This window comes from Gigantopelta aegis, chromosome 4 (assembly GCF_016097555.1).
Source record: "Gigantopelta aegis isolate Gae_Host chromosome 4, Gae_host_genome, whole genome shotgun sequence".
Lineage (NCBI taxonomy): Eukaryota > Metazoa > Mollusca > Gastropoda > Neomphalida > Peltospiridae > Gigantopelta > Gigantopelta aegis.
In genome coordinates, this window is record NC_054702.1 from 53,723,816 (window position 1) to 53,744,017 (window position 20,202).

The following is a 20,202-nucleotide window of genomic DNA, read 5'->3' on the forward strand; positions in this document are numbered from 1 at the left end:
GAGAGGAAACCTGCTGTCGCCACTTCATGGGCTACTCTTTCCGATTAGCAGCAAGGGATCTTTTATTTGTGCTTCCCACAGGCAGGACAGCCCAAACCATGGCCTTTGTTGAACCAGTTATAGATCACTGGTCGGTGCAAGTGGTTTACACCTACCCATTGAGCCTTGCGGAGCATATATATATATATATATATATATATATATATATATATATATATATATATATATATATATATATATATATATATATATATATATATATATATACATATATATATATATATATATATACATATATATATACACATATATATATATACATACATATATATATACACACATATATATATATATATACACATATATATATATACATATATATATACATACATACATACATACATACATACATACATAAGTCCAATGTGCCATAACTCGATTTCTTGATAAGTATGTACATTTTAATCTGCTAATAATTTTCCTCTTATGTATCTACTCTAAACGTGTACCTAATTTGGGGAAGGGAAGGGAGCAATTACCGAAAAAAAGGTATCCTTTTTACTTTAAAGTGCCTTTATTTGTCTAGCTGGACAAAGACTCCATAATAATGTTCCTTTAACCGATTTTTATTGCCCCCCCCCCCCCCCCCCCCCCAGTTTTTTATGCAAGGTAGGTTAATATGAACCTGTCGTATATATTTTTTCATAAATCGTTCCACCTCATTGTTTCATAATTAAATTCCAGTTACATTCATTACAACATAACACCATCTCATTGGTCCAGACGTAGCAACAGGAGTTTTGTTCAATTCTCTATGAACGTAAAAAATGACATCGTCAGGGAACGTAATATCTGATGACGTCATTTTATATGGGCAAGTTGTCTTATTGAGCGTTATTGTTTATGGGCCAAAAGTAATTCAAAATAAAGTATGAAGTCTTAGTGTTATTATTAGCAAGTATCATTCAAATTTAATTATAAGTATTGGCTGTCATTTCTTTTACGTTCATCTGGGTATAATTAAATTTCCGTTGCATTCATTACAATATAACGTCATCCCATTGGAGTTTGTTCATATCTCGATGAATGTAAAAATTACGTCATCAGGGAACGTCAATATCTGATGACGTCATTTTATATGGGGCAAGTTGTCTTATTGAGCGTTATTGTTTCGCCGATTCACACAGTTTGCGGATGATGTTTTTTGTTGTTGTTCATATCCCGATAAACGTAAAAGAAATAACAGACAATACTTAATTGAGTCTAGACTAAAACGTTTTTATAAGCACGGGCCTTGGTTCTGACCGATACCTCCTGTGGACATGTTGCAAAGAAAGCATTCACAATGTGCATGGTTTCCGACACCCTCCTCCCTCCCCCTCCCCCATTTTTTTTTACATTTTTATCCAACTCCATTTTGTAGTTATTTATTCTTTGTTTCAATGAGAACTAATGTGAAATAAATTTTATACTTTTATCATTCGTCAATAAATTCTTCTTTATATATATATATATATATATATATATATATATATATATATATATATATATATATATATACATGTGTATATTATTATGTTGATGTCTTTTGTTTGTTTTCAATGAATACCAACTGAGTATGGCTTAAAATAGTTTTTAGCGTTTTCACGCAGCCTAAACCGCATTGGCAAAACATTTTCTTTGCTGTAATGGTTTTAAGTTTTTGCTATGTTTAATGACACCACTAGAGCACATTGATTTATTAAACATCGGCTATTGGATGTCAAACATTTGGTAATGTCATATTCTCAGAGGAAACCCGCTACATTAGTAGCAAGAGATCTTTTATAATTATACACCATCACACAGACAGGATAGCACATACTACAGCCTTTGATGTACCAGTCGTGGTGCACTGGCTGGAACAAGAAATAGCCCAATGGGCCCACTGACGGGGATTGATCACAATCTGATTAAATGACAAGTAGAGCTAATTTTAATCAGATTGGGATTGATCACAGACCGACAGCGCACCAAGCGAGCGCTTTACCACTGGGCTATGTCCCGCCCCTGCTGTAATGGAGTTAAATAATGATAAGGTTTCCACTACAGCGTGGCGTTAAAAATACACGCCATGCGCGAAATGACTCGAATGCGGGGAGGGGTGGGTGGCAGGGGTAGTTTCCGTTGCGTTTCACGGGGCAGGGCCGTAGCTAGTGGGGGGTACGGAGGGGGGGGGGCAGTTTCACCCCCCCCAGAAAAAAATCTGGAAAGCATTCTAGAAACTTAAAGAAAATTATCTTCTTAATTGTTTAAGGAGCTTTAGACTATTAACTACTCAGTTGCCCCCCCCCCCCCCCACCCACCCACCCCAAACAAAAAATCCTAGCTTCGTTTTATTTGTTCTGTCAACGGGATTTCTGTATTTGTCTTCGTGACTAGTGAACAGCCAGCGCTATTCGCCCGCGTTTTACGCCAAAATCGAAACTGTCTGGACATTTCATAACCATAACCACCAAGTGAACTAAACCAAATACGCGTTCGAGGTGAACTTTTGTAGAGAAGTTAACACCACAAGTCCTGTGATTGGTTTAAATGTGAGCAACAAAAAAACAGTTTATCTGGGCAAACTATGCAATTTTATTTCATCTAGTACCACTGTGTCAAGTAGGCTTGAGCTTGAAACATGTATGGGGTACCTGTAAACTAGGGTAGTCATAGACACTACCCGTTATCTCAGAAATGAGAAGCTTGACCCCCATTTTTTTTCTGATTCACTTTAAGGGTGAGGGGTGGTAGTATTTATATCCGTGGCGTTTATGTCGATAGATACGCTGCAGGTAGGAGATTTAGCCACATATGCTACTATTGTGTATGGGATTTGATTTGATAGTATATACCCTATAGGCCGCGTGAAGTGGGGACTACACTTGTTTTATTAACGCACGTTTAGCGAGAGCTCTACCACTGAGCTACATCCCGCCCCTGTATGCGAGATGGATTTCCCAAAATGTAAAAGTATGTTTGTTTAACGGCACCACTAAAGCACGTGGTTTAATTAATCATCGGCTAAGCCTATTCTATATCAAAACATTTGGTAAACTAATTCTAACATCAATCTTAGACGAAACTCGCTACATTTTTTTATTAGCAGCAAGGGATATTTTATATGCACTTTACCACAGACAGGAGAGCACATGCCACGGTGTTTGGCACGGGGGTCAAGGGAAGCCAAACAGAGAACACATTGATTTGTTTATGATCGGCTATTGGATGTCTAACATTTGGCAATTTTTTCATATTGTCTTAGAGAGGAAACCCGCTATTTTTCCTCTTGCATGTATGTCAAAATATATAATATAGGACAATATCGAGAAAGGATCTTTTATATCCACCATCCCACACAGGACAGTACATACCACGGCCTTTGATATACCAGTCGTGGTGCACCGGCCGGAACGAGAAATAGCCTAATGGGCACACCGACGGGTAATGGTCACAGACAGACGGGAAAATGCAGGGTTGTCGGTTTGATTTGGGTTTTCTTTAGTTATTATCTTCAGCTTTCTTCTTCGTTTTCCTCTTGTACACTATCCAAACAGTGGGAATAGCAAGAGCCAGTACAACAGCAACCACAATAATTCCTGATCTAGCGCCTGCACTTATTTAAGCCTGGTGCAGTTTAACTCCGCCAATTTATGTAGGCCCAGTATCACGGACTGAAACTCCGTGGATCTCCAGAGTGTACTTCTTAGTGGTCATGGGCGTACGACCCGGGGGGGCAGGCGAATTCCCCCCTCCCCCCCCCCCCCCCCCAAATTCGGGCAAAACAGTGGGGGAAATTCGGGCAGTTTTTATCTGGGTAAAATTTCGGGCAAATCAACCCCTCCAGCCCCCCTAAATCAAAGAGTCCCCATACGCCCATGTTAGTGGTGGATGAGCTGCTATCTGTTCCATCTCCACAGGCTTCAGTATAACCTGATAATGGTGGAGAATTAAACCAGGGGCGTGCGCAGGAAATTTTGCAGGGAGGGGGGGGGGGGGTCGAGGTGTCTGGCGAATTGAAAAATTGACCCCTTCTAGGGCTATTCTGAGGTGTTTTCTGCTGGTTAGCCGAGCTGCTTTCTGACCACATTTTTTTGGAAAGAAATTACATTAAAAATCGGGATATGAAAAAAAAATTCGCCTTGAGCAGGGGGGGGGGGGGGGGGGGGGGGGGGGGCAACACCCACCCACCCCTGCGCACGCGCCTGTAAACTTACCGATACTACATTCACTCATATTCTGACGCAGTACAGCTAATTCACTATAGTACGTCCCATCATTCTGTAAACATGTTTTTTTTAAATTAATTTCAGTTTTGCTTGACGTAACAAGAAAAGTAAAAGTGCTTTGGAAATAATAAAAACATATTATTTCTGTGTGGAGTTTACAAATATATTGGCTCAGAAATAAATAACTTTTAGTAAATGTCACAGTATGAAAAAAAAGGCGTTCCCTATGGGACAGACTATATATAGATCCAGTTTAGATTTGCAAACATGAGTCTGTCATTATTAAATTACATCAGCAGCCTGTGTCACAGTACATGTAAATCAGGGTCATACCCTCCGGCGGGGCTCGGGGGCAGTTGTCCACCCCCCCCCCCCTCCCCTCCCCGAGAATCTCACCTTTTTTTTTCTTCTTTTTTTTTACCCCAGAAAATAGCATACACATCTCAGGGTTTAATTTGTATAGTGTTTCATTTGTTTATTAAAAGTAGTGCCTCCTAGGATTTTGATCAGGGTACGGCCCTGTAAATGTGAATGGCTGGTCCAAGACTGCATTAGGCGATGAACCCGAAAGAACAAGTTATGCATCAATAAAACAAACATCACTACCAATGTATCGAAATAATGCGGCGTGACGTCATATTAATGACGTAGATTTATAGCAGAAGTTGGGCTTTTAAATTCTACTTGGTAAGTTCATTATTAATAATAATAATAATTAATAATGTTTTGCAAATAATTATTTTAGCCAGTTATTATTAAAATATTTTAAGTTATCTTTTCAGATTGCTTTATTCAAGTAAACTTGTCTTGTTAAACAAAAAGTTGTTTAATTTTCTCTTGGTTGTTTACCCATTGACCACGGGGGCGGGACGTAGACCAGTGGTAAAGCGCTCGCTCGATGCGCGGTCGGTCTGGAATCCATCCCCGTCGGTGGGCCCAGTGGACTATTTCTCGTTCCAGCCAATACACCACGACTGGCATATCGAAGGCCGTGGTATGCACTACCCTGTCTTTGAGATGGTGCATATAAAAGATCCTTTGCTGCTTGTCACGGGGATTCTACAATACCCGTAACTGAATAAAACACGATTGTCCAAATATCTCTCCTAACTGTATATCTATTAGATCTCTCTGTAACGGGCGGTATTTACCCGAGTATGGCTCGTCTAGGTATGATCAGAGATACGATCTTATATAAAGTATATGTAATATAGCACGTTTAGTTCACTAGAAAACACAACAAAACACAATACACTTTGTAATCTGTATATTAACCTACGCTGACAAATGTACAGCCGCAGTGGTTAATTAATAACAACAATAATAACAACCCAGAACTGATCACTTAATTAGTTAATCTCTAGGTGTCTAGTTTACACAATATGCTAATCACTTCCCCGTGACACAACACCCATACGTGTGATAATTGAGAAACGCTTCTAGGGGAACTTAATTAATAAAGGAATTACAACACTATTCCTAACTGGTTAATTTTTAATTAACCCTAACTACTCATTCAGTAACGTGTGATAATTGAGAAACGCTGCCAGGAGAACTTAATTAATAAAGGAATTACAACACTATTCCTAACTGGTTAATTTTTAATTAACCCTTAACTACTCATTCAGTAACCTTGTAACACAAAATTAATACTGGTACCTATCACAATAAAGACAATAACCTACAGTTTACCTAGGTCTTCTAGGATGACTGGCTAAGCTTTATATTACCAAATACTCGTATAATGTTAGAACAAAAAGTCTACGATTTACTTTCGTCAGATGACCGAAGACACTGTCTAAAGAATATTGGTATAATACAGTATTAAAATATTTAAAAGTCACATCAATCACATCAAGGTTATACAACAGAGCAGAAATAAAATATTTACCAAAGTCCAAACGGACAACGTTCCCGGGAAGCCTTCCTATCGTTCTGTCCTTTTTGCTTCTCCCAGATATCTCTAAACCCTAGCTATTTATTATAAAATCAGAAAATCGCCTGGGGGTACAAGGCGGTACCTCACGTATCATCTGAATTTCCACAGCGACCAAGACGGCATATCTGTCTCTTAGATCGCCAGACTGGCTGTCGCCAACCGCGAGCAATCCCCTGGCCATAAACAGCACTACCGGAGAATATTACGTAACTACTAGCCACATGGCCTCCACACCTGCTCTGGGTGTGTATTAGGCGTACCAAAGTGCAATTTGGAACTGCACACGGCCTTCTAAAACAATTAATATCGCCACAGGCGAAAACAAAAATTAAGAGCATGTACCGTCACACTGCTAATAAAAAAATGTAACCCAAGAAGTGGCGATAGCGGGTTTCCTTTCTCAATATCTGTGTGGTCCTTAACCATATGTCCGACGCCATATAATCGTAAATAAAATGTGTTGAGTGCGTCGTTAAATAAAACATGTCCTTCCTTCTCATTGACAAACGTGTGCGGTATCTGTGGATACCTTGCACACTTTTGAACACCCCCCACACATCTGTGCTGAGAGAGCTGTGATTGGTCAAAATTTGTTCATGCTTATTCTTAAACTGGTCGTGAACAAGCTTCATTCTGTCAAGCCAGTCCTGAGAGTGGCAGTCATCCTACAGACGTTGCAGGAAGGATGAAGTTAAGAAATTATATATTTGGCAACAGAAATGTTTTGGTATCTTTTGAAATCCACCCTGAATTAATTTTAAAGTTTTGAAAGCACTGATTTGTATATAAAATTTTAAAATAGGCCTCTACTTACCTTAATATTTGTATTGTATTGTATTTTCCACATCGCTCTTTACACTGTGGTTTTACATAATTGTATAAACAATATGTCCATATGTTTACTTTTTTCTCACACCCAATAGCCGATGTGTATTTTTGTGCTGGGGTGTCGTTAAGCATTCATTCATTCATTTATTAAACTGGTATAACGTTAAATAAGTAATATTTTAATTGCAGCTTAATAATAATAATAATAATAACAACAACAACAACAAACAACAACAACAACAACAGTGGCGAATCAAGAAAATCGTTTGGGGGCGGCAATAACATGAGACGGAATTTTTGGGGAGGTTTGGAGGTTGAGTCGTAAAAAATAAAAATTAGTACATAATAAAATTATAACTGTCGCAAAATTTAGGGGGGCGGGGTACCCCCCCCCCCCCCCCCCCGTCCGATCCGCCTCTGAATAATAAAATAAAACCTCATTCCATATCCGAAGAATGCCACCACTTGGTAAAGGGGCCGTTCAACAGTTACGTAACGATCGGGGTGGGGAGGTATCATCGGTTGCATATGAAACGTTATCCAGGTGAGTTCTCTTGAAAGCGAATTTTTTATATTATTTATATATTATATTTCTCGGGAAGCATTACCCGACCCCCCACCCCACACCAGTGGAAACTTCTCTCTCCGCAGTCAATACATACCCCTGTATAATTTCCTGCACACGCCCGTGGTTATTGGTGAAGGGTGTCTGTCAAGAGTTAAGTATCATTTTAAAAACAATGTTTTACACTTAATCCTAAAGTAAAGTAAGCTTTTTATTTGTAGTCATCTAAGTCACTGAATATTATCATTATTGTACTGGGATATTATTATTATTATTATTATTATTATTATTATTATTATATGTGGAATTATTTATTTCCGATTAAAAACGGTGATTATATATGTGTGGCAAATTATGTTATTTGTATTCTTAACCAAGTTTGCTGCTGAGTTCTAAGTTGCCAAAATATATTTTAAATAGCTGTTAGCTAAATAATTTTAGTAAGTAGTACTTAAAGTGAATTATCATCACCATCATCATCATCTTCGTCATCATCAGTAGCCTATTATTATTATTATTATTATATGCAACATGTATATTATTGTTAGTATTGTTTTTATTATGATTATCATCATCATAACAGTGGCGTATCAAGGGGGCACGGGGCCTTGCCCTCCCCCCTCCCCCAATCACACTTCTGTTCTTTTTCTTTTTTTTACTGTATTAAATTTGATAAAATCATACATACATACATGATACATACATACATGCATACATAGTATGGGTTCCCCCCCCCCCCCCAAAAAAGTGGTTTCCCCCCCCCCCCCCCCAGTCTAAAATCCTGGCTACGCCAGTGCATCATTATCATCATCATCATCTTCATTATTATTCAATATCATCATCATTATTAGGATTAGGATTATTTTATTTTTTATTATTATCATTATCATTATCATCATCATCATTATTATCATCATCATTATTATCAGTATTTACCAATCATTATAGGGTGTTCTGTTGAGTTAGTAACAGTAGGCAAGAAGCCATGATGGAATGCGATCTGAAGCGAATGGAGAAACACGTGGAGGTGGCCAGGCTGAAGGTAGAGGAGGATTTCCCGGCCTTGGAGTGCGAGAGGGAGGCTGACAGGGCTCGAAAACTGCAAGAACAATCTCGGGCAGCGGCAGACTGCTACGAACAATACTTAGAGAAGATAACTTGTCTTTTGAAAATTATAAAACCGAAGGTACTTTAATTTAATATAAATGCTCCACCTTAAAGTTTAAAAAAAGAAGTTTGTTTTGTTTAACGACACCACTAGAGTACATTGATTTATTAATCATCGGCTATAGGATGTCAAACATTTGGTAATTTTGATATAATAGTCTTAGAAAGGAAACCTGCTACATTTTGTAATTAGTAGCAAGAGATTTTTTATATGCACCATCCAACAGACAGGATAGACATACCACGGCCTTTGATATACCAGTCGTGGTGCACTGGCTGGAATGAGAAATAGCCCAATGGGCCCACCGACGGGGATAGATCCCAGACCGACCGCGCATCAAGCGGACGCTTTACCACTGGGCTACATCCCACCACTACCTTAAAGGTCATATCCTAGTAAACTAAACGATAAAATAAACTATACACTTTTTAACATGCCATATTTTGTAAAACTGGCTCCCAACCAGTGCACCACAGCTGGACAAAGCTTGTGGTATGTGTTTTCCGGTCAGTGGGAAAGTGCATATAAAAGATCCCTTGTGGTATTAGGAAAAGTGTAGCGGGTTTCCTCTAATGACTACTTGTCAGAATTACCAAATGTTTGACATTCAATAGCCGATGAGTATTTAATCAATATGCTACAGTGGTGTCGTTAAACAAAACAAACTTTAACTTTATATTATAATGTGTAGGAAAAAGTACATATAAAGGATCCCCTGCTTTATCTGTAGGAGCAGCAACCGTCGAGTTGGCCAACTTTATGCTGGCAGTTAGTAGTCCGAACCTAGCATTACTTACACTTCGCATCCCCCTCCTCCCCCCCCCCCCCCCCCCCCCCCCCCCCCCCCACACGCCCGTTTGAAGAGCCCTTTTAGTGACGTTTTAAAAATTCATCATTCACAATATGAAACACTATTAAATTGCCATGAAAACACATCTCTGAGCATCTTTATTTGAAATAATATCGGAGAGCATGCCCCAGAACCCTCGCCAGATCTCACTCCGATCGGGAGCTCGGCTCATGTTTTTTTGTTGGTTTTTTGGGGGATGTTTGGGTTGTTGTTGTTGTGTTGTTGTTGTTGTTTTGTTTTTTGTTGTTTTTTTGGGGGGGTTGGGTTTTTTAGGGGGATTTGTTTTCTTTCCTTTTATCATTTTAATCTTATATTTAAAAAAAAAAGTATAACATAATCCTTTTTATTGCCAGGTACTGGATAATGAAGAATGCCTGAAAAGATTCTTCGAAACCAAAGACAGATTGGGCTCCTCGTATATTATGATTGATGAAATGCTGGTATAGTCTTATTCTTCTTGCCTAGTTTAATGATAGTACATAATAGCTCCGTTATCGAGTGTATATTTTAAAGTCGTAAACCCTAATTTGAACCCGTGAAAATGGACACTGAATTTGTTTTATCTGGAAACAAGAGTCTGTGAGTAGCCTAGTCTCGATCCGACGCCCAACCCCTGGCCATGCCAGAGATTGGACGTGGGATGGACGTGTCTGAACATGTTAATAAAGTTGGAAGAAAGAAAGAAAGACTAGATCTATCTCGTCTCCGTGGCCGTTTCTTCTGTTGGGTACGTGGGAAAAAAATGCATTTCATGGTATGACAACACCAGGATGACCAGAAACGCTTTGAATATACGCGGGGAGGAGGGGGGAGGACGTAGCCCAGTGGTAAAACGTTCGCTTGATACGCAGTCGGTTTTGGGATTGATCCCCCGTTTGGGTTGGGCTATTTCTGGTTCCAGGCAGTACACCACGACTGGTTTATCAAAGGCCGTGGTATGTCTTATTCTGTCTGTGGGATGGTGCATATAAAAGATCCCTTGCTACTAATGGAAAAATGTAACAGGTGTCCTTTCTAAGACTATACGTCAAGAATTACCAAATGTTTGACATCCAATAGCCGATGATTAATAAATTAATGTGCTCTAGTGGTGTCGTTAAACAAAAAAGTCAACTTTGAATGTACGGAACTGGATAATCTAAACAATAAAATGCTAATAATATATCATTTCAGTTTAAGTCTCAGTCACACTGGATCGCACGTTTTCTGGATCGTGCTATTGGTGGCAATTTGGCCGAGGTACGACCAATCGGCAATGTTTGCTACGATCTCCATTTGCGATCGCATACTGCGATTGCTCTTAAGACTGGTGGTAGGTCATCGTACGATTGGTGGTACGCGTGGTCGTGCCATCACCCAACGATTGGAAAAAAATTGATCGCAAGATCAATCGCAGGTAATCGTGCGACTAGTGGTGGCGAACAGCGACCAATATGCTCTCTTCGGGTGTCTCAGTGGAGAGTTGCCTGAACCCCAGAAGCTACTCCAAATATACTGGTCTGCGAGCTAAAGACTGGTGGTACATGTACCACCAATCGTAAGGTCATGCAACCAATCGGGGCAGGTCGTGACTGGTCGCACTACCGATCGTGAGTTCATACGACAGGTGGCACCACCAATCGCCAGGTGGCATGACCAGTAGCACGACTAATCGTGCCACTACTTGACCCGCGATCATGCACGACTGACTGGTGGTGCGTCCATGCGCGACCCTGTGTTACGACCATGTAAGACCTGTCTGCGACTTCTTACGATTTGGAATCGCAGGTCAGAAATTTTGAACATGACCATCGACCTTGCTCCGACTGAGTTTGCTCTGACGATTACCCACAATCCTCTGCGACCAGTCGCGCGCTCTTTCTACGATTTGTCTGCGATTCCAACATTTTTCGGTCGCAGCTAGATCGTAACTTGGTCGCAGGCCCGGTGTGATTGGGGCTTTATCAAAGAGAACACTAATAGTAAAAAAATGCGTCTTAGTTTTTAAAAACTAGGGTCTGTCGCTTTAACATAAATTTGTTTAGCATTCAGAATACATTATATAGCTTTGTGTTCTTCACGAACCATGATTTAATTTGCATTGCCTGTTGTCTTCTGACGTCATTACAGGTATAATAGGCCAAGTTGTACAATATGTTTGTTTGTCTTTTTGTTGTTGTTGGTGTTGTTGTTGTTGCTGGGAGGGGGGTTGTGGAGTTGGGGTTGTTTTTGTTGTTGTTTTTTTTTTTGGGGGGGGGGGGGTGGGGGTGCTTTTGGGGTTGGGGGGGTGCTTTTGGGGTCGGGGGGTGCTTTTGGGGTTTGTTTGGTTGTTTTTGTTTGTTTTGGTTTGGGGGTTTGTTATCGTTTGTTTTGTAGAATTTTTGTTGCCAATTTTGTTTGGGGTTTGTAGCGTTAGAGAAGGCGAAGAAAATTGAATCCTTTAATAGTAGCCAATTCAGTTTCAAAATGTAGCGTCATAATAGTAAATGAAAATATTTGGATATATATTTTATGTCATGCAACGTTGAACATATTCCTTTAATCGTCTTAAATTTTATGTCCGCGGAAGCTGTGAAAGAACAAACAGGCTGAATATTATATACTACTCAACGTTTGCTAAGGATATTCCTGAAGAAAAAAACCCCAGCCCTATTGCAAGAAAAAGGGAACCATTGATATTCATATGATATATTATGTTAATATTCAAGAGATGTAAAATGAGAAATAGATACGGGTATCATGAGAAACAATGCAGAAATTATAAAAACAAATAATGTGTCAATCTGAAACAGACATGTCTATTGCCAAAAAAAAACCCACATACTGTGTTCATTTGAATGGGTTAATTTGGACATTGTCAGTACCGTGTATGGTGTCCACGAGTCTCGATAACATTTTGACACCTTCTGCGCATACTGCCGATCAGGTGGCCAATGCGTTGATCTGGAATACGACCCCATTACCCCTGGAGCACCTGCTGCAGCTCATCCAGAGTCCGAGGTTGCATTGGTCGTTCGGAAATGGCACACTGAAGCATGTCCCAAACATGCTCTATCGGATTTAAGTCTGGGAAACGTGCAGGCCAATCAATTGATTCCATATCCTGGTTTTCATTAACGATACGAACACGATGTCGACGTGCATGTTCGCCCATAAGAAGAAAGCCAGGACCAACTGTACCGCCAGATGGGCGAACAACAGGGAGTAAGATTTCATCTCTATATCTCTGAGCACTGAGAGTTCCATTTTGGATTACGAGAGGTCAGTGTGTCCCATCATGTAAATGCCTCCTCATACCATTACAGATCCACCTCCATATCTGTCATGTTCCACTACAAGATATGGTTTAAAAAACTCTCACCAGGCCGTCTCCACACTCTAGACCGTCTATCAGTGTAATCCAGACAAAAACGTGATTCGTCGGTAGACAGCACCGGGGCCCAATCTTGATGAGTCCATCTAACATTAACCCTACCCAGTTCAAACACTTCTCAACATGATGCCGTGTGAGTGGAACTCTAATAGCTGGTTGTCTTGCGTGTAGACCAGCTTCATGAAGCCGTCTACGCATAGTTTGTGTGGAAGTCCAGCTACATTTTGCAGGTGGTTTTGCAAATGAGTTGCATTCAAAGTGGGTTGATGACGCGCTTCTACGACACTATGGCGATCATCACGGGGCTTTGTCACCCTTGGTCAACCTCCACCATGACGTCGATTTACTTTGGCAGTCGTTAGGTACCGATTCCAAAACCTGGGATACGTTCAGTTAAACTACCACATTATCTTGAGTTACCCCATTTTCAAGCATTCAAACAGCTCTGTTCATGTCATGGTTGTTTAAACGTCGCATACGGTTGTATGCAATATTGAAATGATGATCAAATGTGTTGAAATTGTTTACGCTGCAATACCCTTTAATAACTTTGCTAAGTTTTGAATGCATGGTCACAGATTGCACATGCAGTTTATGCTTCATGTTGACAGTGTAGCCAAACATCATTACAACCGTAGGAAATTTGGTAAAATACAGATCAGTTGTTTAATTTATGAATTGCAATCCTTTTCATGTACTGACCTTGCATACAACATTGTTAAATTGCAATCCCTAGCAAAAGTTGAGTAGTGTCGTATGCTACGGTACTTTTTGCCCTAACCAGAGACGGTTTAATGATCCGTGGGGCCTGTAGCACAAATAACAGCGGGCCTTCTTCCCAGGATATATATTTTGCAACCACCTCGGGAAGAGTGGAAAAATCACCAGGGGAAAATAAATGTACACATTCCTGCGTAGCCCCCTGAGGCGCGGGGAACGTGGCACGTGTTGCATGTGCTACTAGGATAAACCGGCTCTGGCCCTAACAGAACAAGAAGAAGAAGAAGATTTTGTTTTTAATTATAGTGTCACATGCTGTACACACATTATGTAATATAAATATATATGTATGTATACAGAGGTTAAAAAGTACAGCATCCGGCCAAACGGCCTACTAGACACATTGTGCTAACTTCTAAGTTAAACATAATTTAATATGTGTGTGTTTATTATAAAATGTAATACTGATGCTATATTTGAATTGGGTTATTCACTTTAAGGAATCATAACCGCTGCAGAGTGACGTGTGTTTGTTTCTTCATTGTAGACCTGCATGAATAAGCTATCTTTTCCTATCTCGGATATAGAGAAACTGATGTTATGTAGACACTTTGATTTGGAGAGCGATGGAAGGTAATATGCTCGGAAAGTGATGTTCATTATCTGTATCGATAGATGTTGGAGTGGGGCGTGGGAGGTAGTGAGTGGATGGGATTCATCCCCCAACTCGGGGGGGGGGGGGGGGGGGGGTGGTGGAGGGGGCGATTTTTTGCCGAATTAAACGAAAATGCCCGAATCTGGATAACAACATAAAATTTGTATTCATAACACTATTATATTACTACCAAACGGCTACATAAGGTTGTCAACGAATCACATGGATTACAGCTAATATTGTGGGTAGAAACTGTAGAATTATGAAAATACATGGTGAAAATGTTTCAGGCAAGCTAATTTTGCCCGAATATCTCCATCTTTTTGGTCGAATTTGAGAATTTGGCCCAGGGCCCAATTTCACACAACATCGAAAGCCTTGTTTGCACGTAAACGTAAATCTACGACTAAACCATAATTCTTATTACTATTATAGTACAAATGTGAACAAATACAGTTTAAAGTACACACATTTCATTTTCCTTTGTCCTTATAATGCTTCACCTTCCGTATTGATGTAATTTTCAGCATCAAACAGATGCCAAACACATGTAAACGTATGTCAGTTATAACTGCTAGACGTAAACTGGTTTGTGAAATTGGCCCCTGCCTTGCCCTCCCGTCTCGTGCGCTTATGTCTTCCGACACCTATACTAACCTCTTTTCGCAATAGAGTTTTCAATAAAAGTAATGTTTTAATAAATGGCATTACCTTTTTGAATATACATGTTTGTATACATATATTTTTATATAATTTTATTTTTTCAGATTCTACTACCTAAAGTTCATGGGATCATTCAATAGACTGCCAGAAACCAGCTCTGAACAAACCAAATCTCTGCCAGTAGAAGTGAGTTTCAAAAATGGCCGTACTGTGCTAGCGAGGGAAAGGAAAGGAATATTTGTTTAACGACACCTCATATATATTTATTTATAATTTTTTATTTAATAAACTACTGCTATTATTTTAGTGTCTGGCATTTAAAAGTTAAATGTTGTTTTGTTTAACGACAACACTAGATAACTTCGACTTATTAATCATCGGCTATTGGATGTCAAACATTTGGTAATTTTTATGTATAGTCTTAGAAAAGAAACCCGCTACATTTTTTTCCATAAGTAGCAAGGTATCTTTTATATGCACCATCACACAGAAAAGATAGCACATACTACGGCCTTTGATATATCAGTCGTTGTGCACGGGTTAGAACGAGAAATAGCCTAATGGGTCCACCGATGGAGATCGACCCTAGACTGACCGCGCATCGGGCATGTACTTTTACCACTGGAGTACGTCCCACCCTTTGTCTGGCATTTGATTATTTCGATATATTTGGTTAGGAAAGACTGAGACGAAACACGCTGACGCTACAAAGGCTACTCCCACCGATGAGGCGCGCGCGTACGAGACAGGGTCAGGGGGGTAACTGCCCCCCCTAGTACTGGACCAAAACCTCAAATTCGGGCAAACATTATTCAGATATTCGGGCAAAATGTGCTAACCTGAGACCTTTTTATCAAATATTTCCATCATTCTACCCTCAAAATTAGTTGTAATCCATGTAAAAATGCGTAGTAATTCGTTTACAACCCTATATAGCTGTTTGACAGTAATGCTCATATGAATTAATGTTGTTATCCAGATTTGTGCATTTTCCTTTAATTCGGGTAAAAGCCAGCCTGCCCCCCTACAAAAATGGGAGCCCGTACGTATACTCACACACACACACGCACGCATACATACACGCACACACACACACAAACACGCGCACACACACACATACAAAACGTATTTAAAACTGTGCCGAGGTCTCGTTAGTAAAACATTCCTTTGAGTGAGTACTGTGCAGATCCACTCTTGGGCCTGTTCCAGAAGTGGTCATATGCGAGGGGCGGGAGTCATTGTTTTATTAATTTGTGACCGGGGGTGGGGGGCGGGGGGGGGGGGGTGGAATTACAATTTAAAAACAATATTTAAATTTTTTGCATCCTCACACATAAGATAAATTATTAAAACTGAAAAGAAAATGCATTAAGTTCACATTGGCACCGAACCTGGTATGGCCAGAATATGGACCCCCACCCCCATCGAATATCGAATTAATAATTCCACCACCACCACTCACCACCACTCCTCCCTTCCTCCCCCGAGATACTGTAATTATAATTTAAAGTTGCACATACTGATTGAATGGGATCACATGTATGTTCCCTCAGCTGTATGTTCCCTCGGCTAACCCTAACTCTAACACTAACCCTGAGAGAACATAGACAGTGGCGGATCCAGAAAATCCATTTGGGTGGCAGTGACATGAGGTGGAATCCCAAGGGAACTTTGGGGGAGGTTTGCAGGGGGATCGTAAAACTAATTAAAATTAATATATAATAAAATTATAACTATCGCAAAATTTGGGGGGCGGGCCCCTGCCCCCCCCCCCCCTCCCTAGTTCCGCCTCTGATAGAGCTGAGGAACCCTAACCCTAACCCTGAGGGAACATAGAGCTGAGGAAGCATAGAGCAGACCCCGATCGAACCATGCAGTCACTTTTTGTTGAATGCAGGCTGGTGGGGCAGGGACGGGTGGGTTCTGTTTTGCTTATAATATTATAACTTATGCATTGTGTGCCCTGTAGTCAACTGCTAACCTTTGCTTGACATCCAGTAGCCGATGTGTATTTTTGTGCTGGGGTGTCGTAACTGTCGTTAAACAGTCATGCATGCATTCATTCAACCATTCATTCAACTGGTAATGTTTATAATTTGATTTGATATCTGTTCTTCAGCGCAAACCTAGAATCTATAACTACCAACGTACCGTTGAGCAGGCCTTGGCAGTCATGCATGATAAGGTAAGTAAAGACATTTGATTTAATAGGTCGCATTTTGTCTCAGTTATATAATTATGGTAGATCGATGATAAGTTAGGCGACGTCATAAATGTGTTTTAACCTTTTGGAGCCCAGTGGCCACAGGTCTTCGAGATTTGGTTCTATTGAATATGGATCAAAGTGAGGCCCATGCATAATACTAAAACGTTTCTGTTACATTATTTTACACAAGGGATTCGATCCTGCCTCTAACGCACATTCTTATTTAAGGACAAACAAAGAGCAAAACAAAATAAAATACAAAGTTCAAAACAAACCACCACACCACACAAACACACTATCTTTATCCCCCCCCCCCCCCCCTCATGTCTCTCTCTCTCTCTCTCTCTCTCTCTCTCTCTCTCTCTCTCTCTCTCTCTCTCTCTCTCCCTCTCTCTCTCTCTCTCTCTCTCTCTCTCTCTCTCTCTCTCTCTCTCTCTCTCTCTCTCTCTCTCTCTCTCTCTCTCTCTCTCTCTCTCTCTCTCTCTCTCTCTCTCTCTCTCACACACACACACACATATACACTAAAAAATAACAACACAAAACGATGGACATCGTTGAGTTTCGAATTACATTAAATCTTGTTTCAAGGTAAATAATGTCATCCGATCCAGTTAAATATGTATGCGTGTTTATTTTGTTCTTGCACTGGTTGTCTTTTCTCTTTTAAATATTGGGGAACACGGGGGGGGGGGGGGGGGGGGTTAATGACTCATATGCAACCCTATATAGCTGTTTGGCAGTAGTGCTAATTATATAATACATGTATGTATGAGCAAATGTTTTGTTATCCAGATTCGGGCATTTTCGTTTAATTCGGCCAAAAATCAGCCTGCCCCCCCTACAAAAATGGTAGCCAGTACGCCTATGTTTTTTTATTTAAAATGGCAGATTTAAATGTTAATATCTGCTATAGATATAACTCGAACTCGAGTATCTAATGCAAAAATGTAAAAGTTAAGATTGTCTTGTTCTCATAAAGGGGCGGGATGTAGCCCAATGGTAAAAAGCTTGGTGTGCAGTCGGTCTGGGATCGATCCCCATTGGTGGACCCATTAGGCTGTTTCTCATTCCATCCATTGCACCGCGACTGGTATATCAAAGGCCGTGGTATGTGTTATCTTGTCTGTGGAATGGAGCATATAAAAGATCCCTTGTTACTAATGGGGAAAAAATGTACCGTGTTTCATCTCAGACTATTTGTCAGAATTACCAAATGTTTGACATACAATAGCCGATGATTAATAAATCAATGTGCTCTAGTGCTGTCATTAAACAAAACAAAACTTGTTATGTCCTCATAAATATTTAGCCAGTGCACCACGACTGGCATATCAAAGGCCGTGGTATGTACTACCCTGCCTGTGGGATGGTGCATATAAAAGATCCATTGCTGCTAATCGAAAAGAGTAGCCCACGAAGTGGCGACAGCGGGTTTCCTCTCTCAATATCTGTGTGGTCCTTAACCATATGTCTGACGCCATATAACCGTAAAATAAAATGTGTTGAGTCCGTCGTTAAATAAAACATTTCCTTCCATCCTTCTTTTGTTATGTCCTCATAAATATTTTTTCAGCTTTTGAAAGAATTCAAGAATCTTTGGAGAGTGTTCCAAAAATATGACACAAACAAGGATGGCGTCGTATCCATGGAGGAGTTCAAGAAAATCCTGAGGTTCTGCGGAATCCAATTCAGCAAGGACGACTTGTATCACATCGTCGCGGAATTTGACACCAACATGAACGGGGTCGTCTCATACGACGAATTTCTCAGGGCAGTTCTCAAAGTAAACCCCAATGAACGTTGTGAAGATTACCTATGTCTTAAAAGCAAAACCAAATCCCCAAAATCGAAAGCATACTGTTATGTATATTAGGTGTATATTTTATATTTAATATATACTAATTTATAGGCCTAATTTGATTTTCATAATATGTACATTTTGTGAAATAGCGACGACATTTACACATATGTATATTCAGTATATTAACATTATCTCGGTAAGAGTTACTTGACTTGTGACATTTTCCCATACTTAATATTTTAACCTTGGATATTAAATAAATTGCGTTAATGTTTTTGTTAACGTAATATTAATGTTTTTGTTTGTCGAATTTACCTTCTGGTCATGAATTTTATTTGCTAACTTCTAATTATCCTTCCCACTAAAAGGATTTTGTATTGCATTAAAAGGTTTGATACTTTTAAATGTTTTTACATTGTTGAAGTTTTTGTTTAATTATTACTTATATTAGCACTTCTACATTGTAATATGCTATTTCTTAATTAAAAGTGTTTCTACAGTATTGAAGTTTTTGTTGAATTATTACTTGACAGTTTAACATTATAAATGTACAAAGCTATTTGACGTAGTTTCAAATGGTGGAACAGCTGATTTAATATAAAACATATATTTCTATACCGCAGGTACGTGTACGGTTAGTGAGCGGGGGGGTTGGGAGTCGTAACCCCAGCTCGAGCAAATTTTCTTTTTTTGCCCTATAAAGTTCGCTCGACACAGTCTAAATGCCCCCAGCAAACGTTTGTGCACACGCTCCTGCAATGATCATCGATTAAAATCGGATTGCACAAATCGATTAGCTTTCGATTACACAGACGGATTAAATAATAAGAACATCAGAAAAATGTAAATTGTAAACATCATGTACCTACATGTATAATGTCGTTTTCACTGGAACTTTGGGCCTACACATTGCTTATTTTACCTGTAATAACTATTTAGGTAATATCTCTTTTCTTTGAATATAGGCTACACAATTCGATCATCTGAACTGGAGGAACAATTACAGTTAATATTTTTCGACACAATCGATTATGGGTAGAGTTGTGCAAACTTGACCTTTTTTCCTGAAATAGCTGCCATAAATGACAATTTTTGTAATACTAGGTTTATTTTTTTAAATATATTATAGGTTGTAATATACAGGGATGTGAGAGCTACGCGGAAACGCGTAAATGCGCTTTACCATTTCGTCTTTAAAAAAA

General features: G+C 39.6%; 1 protein-coding gene across 1 annotated transcript; it reads left to right on the top strand.

The window, feature by feature from the left end:
* Positions 1-4,788: 4,788 nt before the first annotated feature.
* Positions 4,789-19,496, top strand: LOC121370751 (EF-hand calcium-binding domain-containing protein 6-like). The gene is made up of 7 exons (XM_041496191.1): positions 4,789-4,940; positions 8,534-8,771; positions 9,957-10,043; positions 14,223-14,308; positions 15,098-15,179; positions 17,113-17,178; positions 18,773-19,496. Exons 2-7 carry the CDS (start codon positions 8,571-8,573, stop codon positions 19,070-19,072), a joined length of 822 nt encoding a protein of 273 aa, XP_041352125.1. The 5' UTR covers positions 4,789-4,940; positions 8,534-8,570; the 3' UTR covers positions 19,073-19,496.
* Positions 19,497-20,202: the final 706 nt, after the last annotated feature.